This window comes from Ostrea edulis, chromosome 7 (assembly GCF_947568905.1).
Source record: "Ostrea edulis chromosome 7, xbOstEdul1.1, whole genome shotgun sequence".
Taxonomy (NCBI): domain Eukaryota; kingdom Metazoa; phylum Mollusca; class Bivalvia; order Ostreida; family Ostreidae; genus Ostrea; species Ostrea edulis.
The window spans coordinates 24,686,658-24,708,872 of NC_079170.1; the positions used below are offsets into that span (position 1 = coordinate 24,686,658).

The 22,215-nt window shown below is 36.6% G+C and overlaps 1 protein-coding gene and 1 long non-coding RNA gene across 7 annotated transcripts in view; one reads left to right on the plus strand and one right to left on the minus strand.

Annotated features, from left to right (window-relative positions):
- Positions 1-1,216: 1,216 nt before the first annotated feature.
- Positions 1,217-22,215, minus strand: part of LOC125653508 (uncharacterized) — a 33,840-nt gene continuing 12,841 nt past the window's right edge. For 3 of the 5 annotated variants that reach the window (XM_048883057.2, XM_048883058.2, XM_048883060.2), the window contains 5 exons: positions 11,901-11,967; positions 10,593-10,718; positions 5,542-5,821; positions 5,095-5,248; positions 1,217-3,651 (listed from right to left, as the gene is read on the minus strand). In XM_048883057.2, the coding sequence (XP_048739014.1) occupies positions 3,541-3,651; positions 5,095-5,248; positions 5,542-5,821; positions 10,593-10,718; positions 11,901-11,967 (738 nt within the window). In that variant the 3' untranslated portion in view covers positions 1,217-3,540. The remainder of the gene's footprint in view (positions 3,652-5,094; positions 5,249-5,541; positions 5,822-10,592; positions 10,719-11,900; positions 11,968-22,215) is intronic. The other 2 variants (XM_048883059.2, XM_048883061.2) reach the window with 1 other exon arrangement.
- LOC130047950 (uncharacterized) lies at positions 6,370-21,419 on the plus strand. Of its 2 annotated transcripts, XR_008796767.1 has the most exons (4): positions 6,370-7,574; positions 12,283-12,466; positions 19,839-20,068; positions 20,484-21,398. It is a non-coding gene; the product is annotated as an uncharacterized LOC130047950 (long non-coding RNA). The 2 variants fall into 2 exon arrangements; XR_008796768.1 differs by having other exon boundaries at positions 19,839-21,419.

The window sequence follows — 22,215 nt, forward strand, 5'->3', positions numbered from 1 at the left end:
GGCCAAAAATATGCCCAAGATGTGTGTTGAATTGTCTCCTTTCTTGCTTGGCGTATGTAGTCCATGTTTCGCTGCTGTACAGTTGTGTAGTGATGACAAAAGTGTTGTACGCTGCCATCGTGGTCTTCACCATCACCTTGAGGTGACATTGAGGTCAGGTCGCAGAGGTTCTTCGGCAGCAAGAAACAAGGAAACCTTCATGAATATCGATGCGAACAAGACTTCATGGGGCAGATTGGTGCGAGGTTTGAGAGCGAACTGGCAACGTTACAGATCGGAGATTGACATCAAAGATAAGTGGCGAACCCCGAGGGACATCATGCACCACATCGCCTTGGCCACCTTTGGGATGAAGACCTCAAAATCACATGACTGGTTTGAGGTCAAGTCTGCTAAGGTGAACCCCTTCATTTGAAGTCAAGCATGCAAACCTAGCGGAGCATAAGCGGTTATCCAGCGAGAGAAACTTACATATTCTAAAGAATGCCAGGAACAAAGCTCAACAGACTGCAAGATGCTGCGCTAATGAATAATGTATACTTAGACAGCAGCCATAACAGGAAACATCAGAACGATGGCATCAAGACAGCACTGGGACCAGTGCAGAACAAGACGGCTTCCCTCAAATGTGGTGCATCGTCTGCAATGGGGTCAAACATGGCTGTGTCCTTGTTCTGACACTCTTTGGTACAATGCTGCTGAAACACACATTCGGCACTTCAACAGATGGGATCTACATGGGCACCAGATTAGATGGCAGACTCTTCAACCTTGTCTGCCTCTTAGTCAGGACCAAAGTAGACAAAGTTATATTCAGAGACATGTTGTTTGTCAATGATGCAACACTACATACCCACACCCAGCATGAACTCCGGACACTGATGCATCAGTTCTCTCTGACTTGCAACGACTTACGGCTGACCATCAACCTAACAAATACCAACATCCTGAGACAAGGTACCACCATCCCCAATGATGACCATCCATCAGTTCACATAAATCAGTTCCACCATAACTGTCAGGCTCTCAGGCCAGTATGATTCAAGCATTAAAACTCCGAACCAAATTGGTGTCCACCTTCAGTAAACAAATTTTACATTAACTGGTAATTGTAGCATTGCTTTTCTTTGGGGGGGGGGGGGGGGGGGGGGAGAGAGATATATTGTGAAGAATACACTGGAATATACATAGAAAGCAAAACCAGAATATAGATAAATTTTGATTTTGATTAACATTTAATAAATAATTCATATAGCATACAAATTGTTAAATGAGGTCAACTTGTTTTCACAGAACATAATACTATAAAAGTTGGTCAATTGTTTGGATAGAATTTCAACATAGACAAGATTGAGACTAATCGCACAATGTAGATGTTTCCATTGGCCGAGTTAGAAAACAAAAAACACAATAGTAATATGCAACAAAATCATGCTTTACAGAAATGAGATATATATGAAGGGGTGTATGTGTGTGTGTGAACAAGCACTCTATGCATACTTATTTTTCCTGTGCTTCTATATATAAATGTGAGTAGCACCAAATGATGTGATATGTGTTGATTCAAATTTCACACTTTTCCTATCGACACTACTAGACGGCATCTACCGATACCCATGGTTGTTTTCGTTTTTGTAGTCGTGAGTAAATATATTGGTAATATTATACATAATACATGAAAGTTCAACTATTATGTTAACACCAACTTCTTTACAATTAACTAAGTAGGAAAAGTTACAACATTCTTATGACTTTTTTTGCAGACTATTGTTGATACCAATTTGAGAAAATAGATGGTAGAACGACTATATGTGAACTGCTCAAAGATCATATTAAATATGCATGCTAGAAAGCCCACAACAGATACCGAATGGAGAAAATCTGGAGGCTTCATCACAGAAAACTGCACCATATATTGTTGTGCTCTAAATATCATAGATAAAATCAATGTAGTCTGCAGAAACAAGGTCTTCAGGTTACAATGCTCATCTGAGAATTTGAAGCAATATTACTTCTAAATCTGAAAATTTTATTTTGTTGTAAAAATGTGCTATTATAATAGTTTAGTGTGTAACTTGAACCAGTCATTGATAAAATTAAAACTAAGATTTTATCAAAATAAAGATTTCAGTTCTATTGAATACATGTATATATATAGCATTATATAGAAATCAATTTTTGTACGGGAAGACAATAATGCAATTTTGCTGAACATTCAAAACCTCTGGATAACACAAATTTTAATAACAAAAGTTTATAAACCTTAGTCTTTTTCTGTCTTTGAAATAGTAAATCACAATTTTACAACAACAAAATTCTGACACCAAAATGGCAACTAAAATAGTTTTAATCTAAAATATTTGTATGCCCAAGAGCCAAAAATTAAACCCACTCTATTCTTAATGAAAATGCTTGCATGCAGTACTAGTATGTGAATCTCCAGTATGATTCCAGTGTTAAAATTCAGAACCAAATTCAGGTGTCTGACGTTTAGACCAGTAAAAGATCAGTAAACAAACTTTAAACAATCTGAGGATGGGAGCATTGCTTTTGTGCTGGGGATATATCTGAAGAAACTTGGATTCCAACTCTTAAGAGCCTTACTTTCGACAAATATTCACCGAATTTATTGGGGAGTAATATACTATTATTTATTTGGTAGTTCTAGTACAGTGGTTCTTAAGAAATTACAAATTTTCTCTCTCGTGCTTATTATTTTCTCATGAAGTATTGATCATCTACATGGATGTTTTTTCAATGGAGTTGAAATTGGTAAGGTGGACAGATTAACAGGCATTCAACCTGATAAAACGTGATCGGAAAATTTCCATTGTGTGAAATTTAAAAAAAAAAGATTTACAAATTATATGTATCTATCCTATATCCACAGAAACCTCACGTTTGACATCATTCATAAGAATTATAACTGGGTTGTTGCGAGATGATTAATATTTGATTGAAAAATGAAAATGAAAAAAATAATTTACAAAAAAAATGTATCCACATTAATTCAACAGAAACCTCACATTTTACATCATTCATAAGTAATTTAAAATATTTTTACAACACACAAAAAATGCTCTTCCTGACATTATTAGAATTAATCACAATACTGTTCTCCCAACATACAAAGGAATGCAGCAATGTTCCCTTATAGTGTATCAAGACATAATCTTCCTGATCCCAGAATGCATCTGTATTGGACTTGTGATCTACAAATAATGGTCACATCACAAATATAGTGTTCAATGCCCCATAATTCCCGACTCTGTTTGCAAATGGAGAAGAAGTTATATATCTTTCAAACTTAAGCTTGTGAAGGGATTCACAGATTAAAAACAAGAAAATTAAATGTACATCCATTCATGCACATATTTAAATATAAACACTTCTAAACTCCGCATACAACATAAACGAGAGTTAACAATCAGGGGGAACAAATATACATCAGATTAAAAAAAAATATTTTGACATCACTTTCTTTCACTCTGAACATTTTTTCGATGAATATTGATAATGATGGGATTTCTGTTCTGCATGTTATTTCACTGTTGAGCCATTCATGGATCTGCTGAGAATTTTGGATTGGATTCGTGAGAGTTCTGACTCGGTTTCCTCCTTCTCTTTGATTGGTTTCATGGAATCTTCTTGCTGCAATGAGAAATGTTAATAGTACTGTGCCTCATCTGATTTGCCTCCATGAGAGTATCTAAGCAACTACACTGTAGTAGGATTCTATGGTTACCAGTGATTGACAGGCAGCGGAAGTGAAACTTGATGGACAGACGTTAGTTTATAGCTTTATAGCTCGTCATTGTCATGTATCTATACTACTATTACACGGGCCAATTTAACGTACCATGACAGTCCAATAGATAACCAGAACAAGGAAAGTACCAAACAGACATAATAACTCACACATAGTGTAATTACAATACAGCCGTTTTAATTCATCTGCATCTTAGCAATTACCACTAAACTGGTGGTTTTTCACTTTCAATAAAATCAAACCCGGAGGTCAATTTTTGCACACTGCACTGACAAAGGAGAATTAAATATTGATATTTTATTAATCATTTTCATATCCAGATTCAATGATGCATTGTAAACATCAGCGAGTGCCGAACATTTGGATTTATTGAGAACTTTTCCCACCATCCCTAGCCTTTGTGACAGCTTAATTAGTCCTCTGTGTCGGGCGACAGTCACAATATTACGTAACTCGCTCACTGGCAATTGATTTTATGCAGCATTCTCATGCATGCAGATAACTTGCACTGACTTCAATGCAATATTTTCTGCTGGCCTCCTAGAATTAGTCATTTTGTCATCCTGTGGCAATTCAATGCACATTTAGAATCTTGGAGCAAACTGCTCATCATCGACAACTAAGCTGAAAATGAAGAATTTTTGAAATGTACAGTACTATAGGCCAACTCTTATTGGACTTGTGTTGCAGGATAAAAAAAATACATTGTAAATGTTTATACCACGAGATATTACAGCTTGGGGTTGAAAATGTTAAAAGGCTCTGCAAACATTGTCCTAAATCATGTTTTCTAAACCTTCCTTAAATATTATTTAATGGGCCTATACTAGTATATTTCACCCATACATTTTATTGATGCTCCTTCTTAACATGGGCAGATAAAATGGCCATTTCTAATCATGGCTGTCACGAAGCAGTTCTGATGAATTAATTCCCATTACATGTCTCGCTAATTTATTAGATGTTTCTAAATATTGTCAAGTTATGGCCCTCCAGGGACACACCACACCAGTGTTCCCCTGTGTTGAACTTTTACACCCAATTCATCGGATTATCAGAACAACCAATAAGGTTAAATTATATCTTTGTGAGAAAATGATAAAAAGCTCATGAAATCCAATGACCAATCCATTTTGTAGAATTGGGTGATTTCCTATCCTGGTATCAACTTCTGCTAGTTTTCCTAATACATAATTACCAAGTGGCTCTGACAGCAACACATTATCTATCCACCACTGCAAAATGCAGTATTTGCCCCTCTAGCAACCTGGAGGCTAGCTGCTAATTATCTGCCACATGATTGGCTATATCTAAATGGAATTTACCTCTTTGAGCCGTGTTGCCTGCTGCTCGAGCTTGAGTTCTAAACTGGTTCTCTTGTTTGGTTTCTTTTGGGACTCCCACTCCTGTGTTCGGTGTTTTTCCTTCACTTTGTCAAACACTTTGTTTAGCTCTGATTTTTCTAAGATGTTTTTACCCCTAAAACACAATGATATGTGTTAACATTCACTACATATATGGTCTTTCTATGAGTTGGCAATTACAATTTACAATCTACAATTTTGCAAACTCATAATCTTCAAAATAATTTGTTTCACATAATACTTGTGTTAAATGTTTTGTTGGATTTGCAGCTGCAGATACTTATCCAGATTGCCCATATTACATAATATTTTCAAATTGTTTTTTAAAAAACATCAAAACCTATTCAACAGAATCATTCAAATAAACAAAAATATTTACTACACGTAGATTTTCAAGGAATGACCTACATTTTGTAGTTATGAAGCAGCTCCTTGTGCAGAGCCATGCGGGTCGGGGAAGCTACACATGGATTGGCAAGCTTCTTTGGTTTTATGAGTAATTCTTCATTTCCTGGATCAGAAAGTCTCTTGTCTACATCTGAATTTGAGGATTTCCTCTCACGTAAAATCACTTGCTCATTCAGCGAGTGCGACAGCATATCCATGGTGTTCTCTTTTTCGGTCGGTGCGTCAATGACATCATCGTCCTGATAGTCAGGTTCTGGCTCGGGCAAGTCATAGCTGTCATCTGTAACGACACATTCATTATATATCCTATATATATATACAATTTGTCTACCTAGCAAAAAATAAATGTGCCAGAAATGCTTTATGGATGAAAAAATGTAGTTTTCATTCTGTACCTATATCACTACCCTTTCAAAACATAACTCTGTTTTAAGATTTGTCCAATAGTAATGTTTTTAAACAGTACCACAGAGAGATAGCTAATTTGTGTCAATTCTTCAATGATTTATCTATAATTGTAAAGGTGATAAAAAGTTATGTAGAGGGAAGTGCAGTGCTTAACTACTATACATTTCTCTATGTGTTATATAGCCAGTAGGACACTGGTACAGTGCATGGCTGTTGTATTTTAGACCTAGAGCTATACATTCAAATGGTGAGTTTACTCAATGCATCAAAGCTTCCTAAGTCACAAACAACATGAATTAAAGTTCATTGTGATCTCAAAACTAGTAATATAACTAGTGGGCTCATTAGTGGATTTTATAAAACCAATTTGAATGAATCAATATTTGGGTCGCATTGCTCACCTGAGCTGATGTATTTTTCCTCTCAATTAAACTTGAATCAACATTTTCCAAGTATGTTTGCTTGCTTAATTTGGTCCTGTCAATTTCGTTGAAGACAATTTCCCAAATTTTTTTACATAGTCCAACATAAAACTCTAATCATGGCCTTTAGCTTGTCCTAAATAAACAAGCTGGGGGGGGGGGGGTTCCATACTTTAAATATACTTGATTCTAAGTTAAAAAGGATGTTTGCATATAAGTTTGTTATGTACTCTTGTGAAGAGTTTTGAAGAATGATTAAAAATTTATTTTCATGTAACTTATTAAGACCTTTTAGTGTTCCCAGCCAAACATGGTGTATTTTAGTAAAAAAAAACAACCAACAACTTTAAATCATTTATAACTTTCTTTGTAGAGGAACAGCTATCATTGAGTCCATACCATTGGTTGGTCAATTGATCATTCCAAAATCAGTGCCTCTTAACTTGAGAAAATGTTTTAAAATCTTATATAAAACTTTAAACCTTCAATTCACCTTGCTGAATTTTTGTATTAAGTAGTACGTTTAGGCTTTTCTGGTTCATTGGATCTTGAGAAGAATTCAAAACACATGCTCTATTTTCACTTTCCTCCACCAGCAGAAAGAGGCAATGGCCTTTCATTTAGTTAAAGACTTAAATCCCCTTCAAACAATGACGATTTGTGCCGAGTACAACTGGTTGAAATTGGCCTTGTGTTCCTAGAGAGAGGTGGATGAAAATGTAAAAAGATATTTTAAAAAGCAATATTAAGAGAAGCTTGATTGTCACAACAGACAGGTGAGCCAAAACTGGAAGCACACGGACACTCGGGTCTCACACTGAACAGATGAAGTCCAATCGAAGTCTCTTTGACTTCTTACAACTATACATTCCAAATTCATGACTCTATGTACATTAAATTTAATTGTTCATCATAAATCTAGGCAAACAAGTAGACTAGTGTGTAATGGCTGCGACTCTGAACATAGATGTTTGAATTGTGCATTGTCTCAAAATTGATACATTATGCTGAAGCCAGATTCTTATTCTCTTTTCATTTTCCAGATCACTCTGAGACTTAGGAAGTCAATCACCACTAATTCCCTCCCTATGGCAATTTATCCCAGAACATCTTCTCCCTGTCAATTCTGATCCTCCAGACTTACTACACAGTAACTGGAGTCAGGAGGGAAAAAATCACACAGAGAAAATCGCATAATGAGAGGTCTGTATTCCGAGTGAGAAAATGATCCCACCCTCAATAAAAGCTGCTTTGTTAAAACTGAAAAGAACTATTAATGTACTTTGCATGAGGTCTTCCTGCTATTAATGTGATCCCCCATTTTACATTCTGATAAAATTAAGCAGTCTTGTTGATTGAATGATAAAAAAAAAAAGTTGCATGTCACGGTGCACAAAACTGTATTGCCTTTTTTTTGGTTAATGTCAAAGGGTTTGAGAAATGTTTCAATTAATAATCTTGTTTCTGACAAAATCTAAAGATACATAAGCCACATTCCAAGATTGTCCAATATCTATCTGTACTGAGCCCCTCTTAGTTCACAAGTACCACATCCCTCTCTCCAAAATGCAATAATGTAGATAGTATACATTCATAGTTTATATATATATACATACATATATACATTACTGCGAACTGATATTATTTTAATCAAAATATTATATTTTTATATTTACATTTCAGTGGAGCAACGAGAGATCACTGTTGATTGATGCAGAGATTTTAACACCATGATATAGACTTCTTTTTATTTTATTGGTGCATCACGATTTTCAAAAATGGATAATATAATTAACTCATCATTTTGGGTTCAAGTCCACAATTTGGCAATTATTTTTCTGAATTAATAACAGAGTTGTTCTATTTTACTTTATAAGAAAAATCTAAACAAGGCATAAAAGTAAAGACATGAATATGTACGCTTAAGGAATGACTTTAATTCTGGGGCAAGTTATACGGGTATAACCTGGTTTGGGTCAGTTTACGCTTTATAATTCGCGAAGCCAATGTCAATGTGTCTGACGTCATGTGATAAAATGTGACGTATGAATTTTTGTTTGCTTTGTTGAAAGATGGATCAAGCAATGAAACAACGCACCCCCCCCCTCCTTTTCCCCAGTGAGAAATGTATTTCAAAATGAACAGGGTAATGTTTACTTGGCAAATCATTAATTCGAATATAATATCTTTGTTTTAATCTATTATTCGACCATATATACAAAGAAAAATGTTTTACAACAGTGATTTGCGTACAAGTAGATGCTAATATTGACGAGAAAACATGTGTATCAAACCGAAGTATCTTATTGTGCACGTTGACTTTCTATTCCATAGAAGGCTGAAAACAGTGCTGCGATGTAAATTTAGAGAGAGAGATAAATATAGTTCCAACATCTGGTTGTCAAGGAGGTGTGTCCCCATACCAAACCAGGTTATACAAAAATAACTTGTGTTCCTCAATTGGAATTTGACCAATCAGAGACAAAGATACAATAAGAATTAAATTATTTATAAATAACTATGATGAACTAAGCGAAAATAACGGGGTATTGAATATATAGGAATAAACTTAAACAGGAAGCATAAATATCAACATTATCAAGAGTAAGCTAAGTGAGCTGTTTCATACACAGATGGGATCTACACAAAAATATTTCTATGAAGAAAAAGATGGACACATGTTATATTGTAAAAGAGAAGGGAATGAGAATTAATCTGTCAATGTGGCGAGATTTAGTGTTAACCTGCACCAACAATATACACATGAATGTCGCACAGTTCAGTTAGTATTCACTAGTAGATCACATTACATCCGCCAAGGGCATCGTGTCTTTTTCACCTTGTTTGTATACCCGTCTGTCTTTTTTCCTTTTTATGTGGTTTCATTTGTTTGTTTAATTTGTTTATCTTTCTATTTGTCTATCTTTCTATTTGTCTATCTGTCTATCTTTCTATTTGTCTACCTTTCTATTTGTCTATCTTTCTATTTGTCTTTCTATTTGTCTATCTTTCTATTTGTCTATCTTTCTATTTGTCTTTCTATTTGTCTATCTTTCTATTTGTCTTTCTATTTGTATATCTTTCTATTTGTCTTTCTATTTGTCTATCTTTCTATTTGTCTTTCTATTTGTCTATCTTTCTATTTGTCTTTCTATTTGTCTATCTTTCTATTTGTCTTTCTATTTGTATATCTTTCTATTTGTCTATCTTTCTATTTGTCTAAATTTCTATTTGTTTATCTTTCTATTTGTCTATCTTTCTATTTGTCTAAATTTCTATTTGTTTATCTTTCTATTTGTCTATCTTTCTATTTGTCTTTCTATTTGTCTATCTTTCTATTTGTCTTTCTATTTGTCTATCTTTCTATTTGTCTAAATTTCTATTTGTTTATCTTTCTATTTGTCTATCTTTCTATTTGTCTATCTTTCTATCTTTCTATTTGTCTTTCTATTTGTCTTTCTATTTGTCTATCTTTCTATTTGTCTTTCTATTTGTCTATCTTTCTATTTGTCTATCTTTCTATTTGTTTGGTTGTCTATATTTTTATTTCATTGTCTTGTCTGTCTGTCGCTGCAGTGTCTTTCTATCTGTATTTGTATTTGTTTGTCTTTCTATTTGTTTTATCTTTCTATTTGTTTGTCTTTCTATTCGTTTATCTTTCTTTTTGTTTGTCTTTCTATTTGTTTGTCTTTCTATTTGTTTGTTTTTCTAGTTGTTTGTTTGTCTTTCTATTTGTTTGTTTTTCTAGTTGTTTGTTTGTCTTTCTATTTGTTTGTCTTTCTATTTGTTTTTCTATTTGTTTCTCTTTCTAATTGTTTATCTTTCTATTTGTTTTTCTTTCTAATTGTTTGTCTTTCTATTTGTTTGTTTTCATCTTTTTTGTTTGTTTGTTTATTTGTTTTGTTGTTGGCAGGTTCAGTCAAAGCTGTATAGATATAGACAAAAAAAAAATTCTAAAGTGGTGATGAGGGGGTGGGGCTTCGTACCCTCTACCCTTGGCAGACATCTATAGATCCTGAGTGGAAATGAATGTCCTCACTAATTATTGTTAAAGACCATCCTAATCTAGCTGCTACTGGTTACTGTACAAAAGAAGGTACACAAACACCCATTTTTAGCCAGTTACTAAATTTGCACCAGGTACCAATACATCAAGTGATTCGTTAGTGTAGGTTAGTGTTTTACAGAAATGACTACCACAGCACACTTTGTGCTTGGTACCTATGGATTTAATACTGCTGATAACACTGCTGAACTGTCGGACAAATCTAAATTGCTTCGGTCGGAGTTTCACATCCTCGGAGTCCTCCTCATAGTCTGGTACGGGGGTCTCTGGAGTGGTCGCACCTTTCAAGAGTCCAGGAAAAAGAAGCATGCAAAGACAGACTCCAATATATACATGCATGAATAAAGAACACAGGCTAGCTAAACATGGCATGGTCATTAGTCCCATCACAATGATATCAATGACTTTCAATCAATGTCACCACTAATAAGCTGATTTTTTTAGTTTTCATTTTTTTTTTATATACATAAAACACAGTCCATATAATATATATATATACCACATCACCCACCCAGTTCCCTATTGTGGTCACACACTAAGGCATGATTACAGCACTACATAGGTTTACTTCCATTATTAATTTGACAGATTTGTAGTTAGCAATATTTAAAATAAATTTTTAAAAAATCTAGATGAAATAATTGAAATCTAGCTCCACTCTTTCACATGGAAAATATGTAAAACACCTTTTCCTATTCATTCATTGGAGAGGGATGTTGCCCTTTCATTTGGACAAATCTCCTTTACCAAAGAATGCTTTATGCCAAGTTTGGATGAAAATGTCGACGATACTAAAAAAAAAAATCAAACTGTATAATTTTTATGACTTCTTTGTTAACAGATCCTGTTTACTACTGTTTTGTATCCTCTCCTATGAATCATCTGCCAATTTAACCTCAGGATAGCCCGAGTGTCTGTTTTTGTAAATTTAATAGATGCGAGATATGGGCAGATAGACAGATGTCGGATGTTCAGAATAGGTCGCTTGAGCTCAAATGAATTACTATGTACAATATTTATAGTTAAGCGGGTCAGGTGAGCATTAATACATGTAGTAGTCTTTTCCTGTGGAGAGGAGTAAAACTTTTATCATGAATAACATCTCAGTTTATCCCTGATGATTTGGGTTCAACATTTATAAACAGTAATTGGTTATGATTTACTTACATATATATGTCAGCCTGAGGTTTGAGAGTTGGTCTTAATGTTGTAACCAGGGGTCCATATGATGTAACTACGAGGTTTGAGGGGTCTTTATGATGTAACCACAAGGTTTGAGTTGTCTTTATGATGTAACCACGAGGTTTGAGGGGTCTTTATGATGTAACCACGAGGTTTGAGGGGTCTTTATGATGTAACCATGAGGATTCATGGGTCTTTGTTTAGTATTGAAAGGTTAAGATGTAACCATGAGATTTGAAGGATCTTTATGATGGGACATATTACATTTGTAACTAAAATACCTGGAGGGTTTGATCCCTCACTGTTTTGCATGTCTGTCAGCTCCTTCTGGGGCACCGCAGATGTGCTCTAAAAATAGATATAAACAATATTGTAAGAAAAAAATCGCACAATTGCAATGCAGTACTCTACATTTAAAAAAGCCATGCTGTAAGTAAATCCGAGTCGCAATGTAGAACCTTTAAAATAAATTGTACTACGGTAACACAGATGTGCTCCTATTCTTGTCTAACAATACAAAAAATCTAGAAATTTTAAAATATTGGAAAAGTTAAGTATGCACAACGTCTACATATTAGATCTAGAGATAAATGTCAGAGTTCAATATTATTTTATATATACATGTAATACTTATAGTAAATGGTTATTTCTTTTATCTTGAAGGGTATGCGGCGAAAACATCTCGTGCTACCTATAGCTCTTATTCTCATTCAATCATTGAATGTCGTTGAATAAGAGCGATTATAAAACTTTTACATCAACTACAATATGATCCAAAAGATATCCCATCTTTTCAAAAACAGAACTTTTTTGGACGAAGTGGAGAAAGACAAGGATGTGGTAATTAGTAAGTATTCAAACAATACAACGAATCATGTGAGAGGGGATACTTATAACTCCTCCTAGCACCTGATCCCACCTCTGGTATATCCAGGGGTCCGTGTTTACCCCTCCTAGCACCTGATCCCACCTCTGGTATATCCAGGGGTCCGTGTTTACCCCTCCTAGCACCTGATTCCACCTCTGGTATATCCAGGGGTCCGTGTTTACCCCTCCTAGCACCTGTACCCACCTCTGGTATATCCAGGGGTCCGTGTTTACCCAACTCCTTATTTTGTATTCCTTGTAAGAGTTATGAGATTGATCACTGTTTGTTATCTTCACCTTTTCATAAATTTAATATATTTATTAATAAGTTACTCTAATAAAATTCAGTACTAACTATTGGTCTATGAAGGAGTGCAGTTGTCGGTCACCATGTTAAGGTTATTTATAATAAGTATTTGTGAATAACTTCAATTTAATTGTATATATACTACACAAATTGACAATAATTAAGTAATATTTAGTCTACTGTTATTTCTTTCACCCAAAGAGTATACTGCGGAAAAAAAAATCTCTTGTGCTGCTCATTCAATCGTTGAATGTCATTGAATAAGGGCGATTATAAAACTTTGACATCAACTTCAATATTGAGCCATGTTTAAGCATAAATAAAGCTCTAAGATACCTCTCAAGTTCATTTTACTAGGATGGGTCTTAATCAGCATGTCCTAATTTTGGGAGAAATCCTAAGATATATCTTAAGTTAAGGACAGAAACAATGTGACCCCACTTAGGAATAATTCTCTGAAGCTTATCTTTAGTTATGTATTAGTCCTAAAACGGTTTCAATAGTATACCTGCTGGACTATCCTACTAGTGTTTGACCAGTCACCGTGGACTGAAGATGACAACCTCTCACCCATTTCACTGATCATGTGGTGGTACAGCGTATATATATCATGATAATTAATTGACAAACTATGCTAAATTGGACATTCGTATCAAAACAGGTTGGCAGATTGGCAGAATGAAGACCTAATGTTGTAAAGAGAAATCTATTATAAAAATTGTTCCTGGAAATTGTGAGATTGGCAATAAATCAAATGACAAGAATTTGAGAATTGAGTGTGCAGTCACACAGTATATAAGCTTCTTTGTCACAAATACTCAAATTGTTTTGCAGCCATCTTAATTCTTCAATTTTTGACATAAGCTTGGTAATGAAAATACAATGCCTGCAAGACCCAGTGGCCATTAAGGAAATGTACATGCCCCAAAATTTACCTGGTAATAATAAAATTGTAATTTCTACCGTCTACACGGAGATGTCTGTTACCTGTGTTATCACTCAATTGTATCTGATTTTATCCATTACAGGGAGACAAAGCTTTTAGCCCAAAGGCTGAGTTAAAATGCATGTCAATTATCACATGATACCTATACAGAAAGTCGAGTAATGTACATAGGTAGTGGGACTGACTTCATAAATGTGATTCAGAAAAAAACACTGGCTTCCCAGATTTCCTGAATAAAAGTATAACCTACCAACATCTTCATCCTGTAGGATGCAAATTATTACGAAAGTCAGTCGTATACTGTCCAGTATACCTGCATAATCAACAGTTCTTTGACTGATAATGGCCTACCCTTCTGTAAAATGTTAATGAAATTCATCCTCAGCTGATGTGGGTCAACTAAGAAACAATTGGCCATACAACTTAAGGGAATAGTTGCTGTTGAGGGGTACTTATATATAAGCTCAGCTATTTTATCAGGATGTAATTATAGCTAGGATTCATAGGTATTTCAAAATGAAGATTATGAATTGATTGTTTTTATCTTTATCATTTCCGATTTCACTGTATATCTGATGTAGTCTGTATACAGAGATAGTTGTCAGATATTAACTCTTATCACATTTTTTCAGTCATCCCTCATCTATTTCCTGTTCACAACAATATGAGGTCTGTACACTATTTGTCAAATGCATTGACTGCAAAGTCAACAGATCTATCTGCAGAAGAAAATGGGATCACTGGTCGATCTGAATCAATCCAAGGAGTTCTGAGTATATCGTAAAATTAAGGAAAAATTTTGTCAGTTGGACCAGGTGCCTATTGGTGCAATATTTTGAGCATCACCTTTTCTGAAAACAGTACAACATGTTAACAGCTAAACCAATTGTATTTCATATATTGCAGATGTAATATGAGTCAATGTTTTGTACAAATGCTGGTATGTTTACTGAGATGTCAAACTGACTAATTTTGAACAAACAAATCTAGCCAAATTAAAGCTTAAATCTCGGACTTCACAGATAACTAATGCTAATCTGTGTGTATAATGTTATTACATGCCTCTTATAATCATCCACTCAGATAATACTGATCAATTCTTAATCTACATTAAAAACACACCAATCCCTAAAGAACTTTGACCTGCAAACTAAAAGATTTAATTACCGTTATGTATCGTCTACAAACTGATGCAAGTGGTGTTTAAGTACGCAGCAAAATATAACTTTAAACCACGATATAACTTCCATTCTGAATTATTCCAGTGTTTACACAAAAGTGCATGTGTAAACTGTTCCACGAGTGTCATATAGACATAACTGATCTTACCACAAGCACCTGTTAATCACCTTTATATATACATACCGTGTTCGATGGATTGACATCAACACGACACAACACATCCGGTATTGGCTGTACTACAGGTGTCAAGTCACACTAACCACTGTTAGACAGACCTGTTTATTTCTATCTCACCTTGTGGATGTTCAGCCACCGTCCCCGAGAATAACACGGTCCCTCCCTAACCTTGTGTTTATATGTCAGCCTTCACAAACAGGAAGTAACAATATTAACCTCTTTACTATGGCACCAGTCAATTTAACACAAGCTTCCTGCACAAACAAGGTAGCTCACAGCAAACTTTTTTTTCCCTGGACTGAAATTTGGGCAGAATTTTAGGTCCAGGTATATATATATGAGGACAGGTGGAATTCATCAACTATACAATCATTAATTCAGAATCATTCACCTGTGACTGGTATTTGTCAATGAGCTTTGCTATTATTACCTGGCAGGGAAATTTTAAACCTCCAGCATAAACAGTGGTCAATATCAGCCCTGATAATACACACTGATACAAGCTGTTTTAATGTACATACTCTGCTTCTACATAACTCTTTAATCTTGTCCCTGATGATGTTTATTACACTCGACACAACATGTAAATTAGCTCCGCATTCTTTATAAAACTGTCCCGAGACACAAGTCCAAGGTTACAATACACTGGTGATAATGTATGTCAATACTCCAATCAATACACAACTTCCAGGCAGACCAGCTGCTGTCAGCTGATGGTCCAAATCCAGTCCACCTCTGTCACCAAAATCAGACACAGTTTGTCAGCAGAGAGTTACTTCCCTTGAAGTGTATACTTGTTCTATCTCCTCAGATCATTTTTTAAACTTCCCTTGCCGTGAAAGATGATAGCCCAGCATTTATTCCCTCTACCAGCGGTTTCCATGGTAATCAGAGCTCATGAGATTCATAGACTCTCCTTAAATGACAAAAGTCGGTACTACAGCCAGGTAAAATAAGGTTTATTCCCAGTTCCATTCACTAAGAAGAAGCACACACATTCTTAGTAAGTCCCTGGGCAAACAGTATAAACTGAGAGAATATACCTTTCAACACTATATGGGTGTTTGGTTAGAGCAACTGTTCCCTACCAATGTGGCCCGCGCAGCGGTTGGATGTGAGAGGGGTACATCGTCATCAAACAGACACCCAAATTAATTTCAATCATCATAATTTAATGCAAAAAAGGCAAAAGTTCTAATTTTCGTTTATCATAATGTACATAAATACTGAAAAATACAAATCATTTGCGCCATGCAATGATTTAGTTGGCAACCACAACAATGTGTCGAGCTGTGAAGGCAGCCATCTTAGTACTTATACTGAGCATTGTAAATGTAGTTATTGAAGGTGAAGTTTGATGCAAACTTCATAACAGAAGATATATGTAGGCTATTCATGCAATGCATATTTCACTACCCTTTTTAAGATCAATTTTGAAGTCGCTCCGATAGAGGTTGAGAAAATAAGGGAAATTGCTTAGTCTCTGACACCACACAAAACAAGTCAAATATGAAAATATGCAATCATTTGCTACTTTTCATTTTATCAAAGTTGTTTTTACCATGACAAAAGGAACATTGTTGCCAATATTAAATATATACAAGCAGATGACTATAATTGCGATCCACAAGTCAATGTGATCGAGATGAATAGAATCCTTCATTAGTATGTGTGTGGGATAGGGAAATTCCATCTACGGGACGCGGTTCACAGTCTAGGATAAGAGGGTGCATGGATAGGAGTGTGAGAAGGTGGATAGGAGTGCAAGAGGGGGTGTGAGAGGGTGGATAGGAGCATGAGAGGTTGGATAAGAGTGTGAGAGGGTGGATAAGAGTATGAGAGGGTGGATAGGGTATGGGATAGGGTATGAGAGGGTGGATAGGGGTGTGAGAGGGTGGTTAGGAGTGTGAGAGGGTGGATAGGGGTGTGGGAGGGTGGATAAGGGTGTGGGAGGGTGGATAGGGGTGGGAGAGGGTGGATAGGGTTATGAGAGGGTGGATAGGAGTGTGAGAGGGTGGATAGGAATGTAAGAGGGTGGATAGGGGTGTGAGAGGGTGGATAGGAATGTGAAAGGGTGGATAGGGGTGTGCGCTGGTGGATAGAAGTGTGCGCTGGTGGATAGGAGTGTGAGAGAGTGGATAAGAGTGTGAGAGAGTGGATAGGAGTGTGAGAGAGGATGTGAGAGAGTGGATAGGAGTGTGAGAGTATGGATAAGAGTGTGAGAAAGGATGTGAGAGGGTGGATAGGAGTGTGAGAGGGTGGATAGGAATGTAAGAGGGTGGATAGGGGTGTGAGAGGGTGGATAGGAATGTGAAAGGGTGGATAGGGGTGTGCGATGGTGGATAGGAGTGTGCGAGGGTGGATAGGAGTGTGAGAGAGTGGATAAGAGTGTGAGAGAGTGGATAGGAGTGTGAGAGAGGATGTGAGATAGTGGATAGGAGTGTGAGAGTATGGATAAGAGTGTGAGAAGGTGGATAGGAGTGTGAGAGGGTGGATAGGAGTGTGATAAAGGATGTGAGAGAGTGGATAGGTCAGTGTGAGAGGGTGGATAGGAGTATAATAATAACTCTTATTCTATTTCTTGTTAACATCTCATCCATCTAGTAGTAGTCTGATTTAAAGACCCAACAATTTCTTCGTACAGTCACTGAGTGTACAGAAAAGAACTGGTCATTATCAGACTGATCTAGTTCAGTTGTAAATAAGTTCAAAACAAATGTTTCAGTATCTATAACATACAGCTAAACTGATGTAAAATAAAATTACTACACCAACCTTGGCCATAATATCAAACGAATGTCCTGTGTTCAACACGATAATCCAATCCAACCTGATGTAAAAATATCCAAATCAGACAGAACCTGTCCACACATTGACACGAGTGACTTTTTCAGCAACTGCATCACAGGGTCAATGCTAACTAAGACTTATCCCACAACCTAAATCATCAAGTGCTTCCTTCCTATAGACTGTACTTTTGATCAGTCAGATACAAAAGACTTCATATAAATCTTAAATTGACAAAACATCATACACTTCTTAGTACTCTTACTGCAGAAAAGTGCATATTTTTTTTAAACTTGCCCTATTTTCACATTCCTACCTACCCTCTAACACTCCTATCCACCCTCTCAAACTTATAACCACCCTCTCAAACTTATAACCACCCTCTCACATTCCTATATAACCTTCCCCACTCCTATCTATCCTCTCATACCCTTATCCACCCTATCACACTCTTATCAAACCCTTTGCACCCCAATCCACCCTCTCACATTCCTAACCACCCTCTCACATTCCTATCCACTCTCTCACATCCCTATCCACCCTCTCACACTCCTATCCACACTCTCACACTCCTATCCACACTCTCACAAAACTATCCACCCTCTCCCACTCCTATCCACCCTCTCACACCCCCTGTCCACCCTCTCCCACCCCTATCCACCCTCTCCCACCCCTATCCACCCTCCCATCCACCCTCTCACACTCCTATCCACCCTCTCACATTCCTATCCACCCTCTTACACTCCTATCCATCCTCTTACACTCCTATCCACCCTCTCACAAAACTATCCACCCTCTCACACTCCCTGTCCACCCTCTCACACCCCTGTCCACCCTCTCCCACCCCTATCCACCCTCTCCCACCCCTATCCACCCTCCCACACCCCTATTCACCCTCCCACACCCCTATCCACCCTCTTACACTCCTATCCACCCTCTCACAATACTATCCACCCTCTCACACTCCTATCCACCCTCTCACACCCCCTGTCCACCCTCTCCCACCCCTATCCACCCTCCCACACCCCTATCCACCCTCACACTCCTATCCACCCTCTCACATTCCTATCCACTCTCTCACATTCCTATCCACTCTCTCACATTCCTATCCACCTTCTCACTTCCCTATCCACTCTCACAAACCTATCCATCCTCTCATATCCCTATCCACTCTCTCACAAACCTATCCATCTTCTCATACCCCTATCCACTATCTCACAAACCTATCCACCTTCTCATACCCCTATCCACCCTCTAACATTCCTATCCACCCTCTCAACCTTATATCCATCCTTTCACACTCCTAACTACCCTCTTGCACTGTTATCAACCCTCTCACATTTTTTCTATCCTCTTGCACTCATATCTATCCCCCTACTCTCCTGTCCACCCTCTCAAACTCCTATCCATGCCTCTGCACTCCAATCCACCCTCTCATAGCCCTATCCACTCTCTTGCACTCGTATCTATTCTCCTAAACTCCTGTCCACCCTCTCACACTACTCAGTGGAGGATTTAGAGGGGGGGCGGGGGGGGGGGGGGGGGGGGGGCGAGGGGGTCCCTTTTTTCACCACAAATTTGGAAATAATGCGAGTAAATCTCAAGATTTCTCACCAAAAATGGCTGAATATTTTGGTTATTGCTTGACTTTCACTTGTCCTCCCCCCTTTCAGAAACTGACATTATCCAACCTCTCATACAAAAATCAAACATCATTAAAAAGTCATGTACACCTAATGGATATATAATGGATTGAGTTGCTGGTAATCGAGAAAAAGAAGATGGCATATCTTCAACATTTGATCATCTTTATCAAATGTCAAACATAAAAAGTGGTCTCTTAGCCATACAGCCATTTGATGTCCCCATGGAAACACAAGCCGACCAATCTATCACCATTCCCTGGTCAATGTTGGACTATAATGACACCTAATCCTGTGTAATATCTTGTAGAACATCGTGTAACAGGCTGGCCAGTGTGTGATCTAACAGTCACAGACCAGGAAACAGAAGGATCACACCACACTTACACACTTAGAACAAGCACCTGGTAGCCCACAGTTCCTACCTATATACAGTGATGTGGCAGTTACAGGGAGCAGTATAGTTAATGAGAGCTTTTATTAATGAATCCAGAAGTTGGTCATATAATGGCAGCTTTCTTGTTGGTGATTTTTTATTGGGTAACATTTATTTGACAATCCAATTCTGTTATAATGGATATATCAGTTAAAACTTTATTAAAACTTTATACTTTTATCACAAATCCTTCTCTTGTCACAGTCAATGGTTTAATGTATACATGTAAATGCAACTACAGTCACTATTCCCGACAATTTTTTTTACCTAAATGGTTAATGTTCAGTTAGTTGTGCAAGTTGAGATTGGAAAATTTCACTTATCAGTCTATAGAGTAGAAATTTTGGTGACTGGCAGCTTAAGGAAGCTATTGACATGAATTAGAATAGACTCTATTCTCAGAGTCCATGGAAAGTAGATAAACTTCGACCAGCTTCCTATGACATATTACAGATAACTTCTAGAATATCCCAAAACTTCTAGTATTTGAGTCAGATATTCCCTTGTCATTAATTCAAGGTGCATTATAAGCAGACTGCAATTGGACAGTCCACAGAAGACTGAAATTGGATGGTCCAGACTTTGACCAGAGCCAGCTGATAAAGCACTGGTATTTCCAAGAGATAACAGTCTCCCCCTTGGTGTCTGTGAAGTAGCTGGCTATTTAGCCCCTGCTTATCTCCATTCCATCAAACTGTTGTATCACCAGCAAGGACTCAGAGGATGTTATCTTAAACAAGCTTACACTGCAGGATACACCTGATAAAAGTCATGTCAACATTATCATCAAGCCCCCAGTAATCTCAGCAAGAGGGGGCCTCAGGTGAGAGATCAGGTGAAATCGTAATCAGGCATTAAAGACAAGATTTCTGCAAGGATTAACAGTGCCAGATTTACAAGCAGCAATTCTATTTGACTTCTTGTTCTTGAGAATCATTCCATTCCCAACAGACTTCATGGAAACAATACGGAGTCTAGTAACACCTGCGATGATGATCGATGATGATGGCGATGAAGATAAAATGAAGTAGACTCTGAAGATACTACACTGAGTGATAATGCAATATACATATACATAACACACAGATTATGTCAACATTAATGCGTGGAATATGTTTTAAAGTTTACACCTCTCATTGGTGACTCATTTCCATTAATTATTTATCATGATACATAACTCCGATTAATGACACATTTTACTACATTATGTATACGAAATGCTTTGTAACAACCCTAAAATACTTAATTCAGCGATATTAGGCTGTAATGCATAAAAACTTCTTGTTGATCCATGTACTGTTATCTATCTATTCATATTCAATGTGTTTGGGACTCAACTAAGCTATGTCTGGAGAGAGAAAAAAATAGTTCCTGGGTTCACACACAAGAGTTTAATGACAATCTATACAAGGTATTGATTCTTTACACGGAAAAAAAAAATCATTCTGGGCCTGTAAAGCACCTTCCTTGTAATAGTCTCAATCAATAGTTTTATAATTCCTCTTTTTATCGCTAAGCTATCGAGGACAAAGTGTTCCAAAATCCGGGCAGCACAGACTAAGTCATATTCATAATAACACAACTTAACAATATGGTTTAAATATCTGCATGATTATCAGTCATCAGTTAATTAATTATTTTAACAATAAGAACAGGAAGTTACTCATTAATTAGTTATAGAATGGCTTGGTGATTTTCAGGAACAGAGTAAGTCGTTTTTGCTTTATTCCTGTTGTTTCTGACATGATTTCCATGGTAACAAAGGTTTGTATCCTTAGTAAGTGATAAGTACACTAGGGTCTATAAGGACTTCCCTTTATAAATCACCCTAGTATTAATTCTTTTCTCAAGGCCTCTGCATGCAGTTGTCAATAGTAATGATTTATATCACTTACTTAAAGCTTATATACACAAAGACACAGCCATCATGTTTTTGTTGTCATCATAGGAAATATGATGTCATCAACAGCATTGTGGGAAACTGAATGACATGTGTATACAACAATATAATAACAAATTTGATGTATAATTCATTATAGTTAAAATAGATCAATGAAACTGACAGTTATATGCCTTTCAAGTTGCTTGTAAGCCTGCATGAGCTCCATTTCCCTGAGTGCATATTACATATTTCGCTTTTTGACAACAGAAAGATCATATAACAAAGGAAAATAACAAGAAAACTGAAAGCTATTGTTTGGTGAATGTAATTTGTATTTCATGCACAATACACTTGTAATGGTAACCCAGA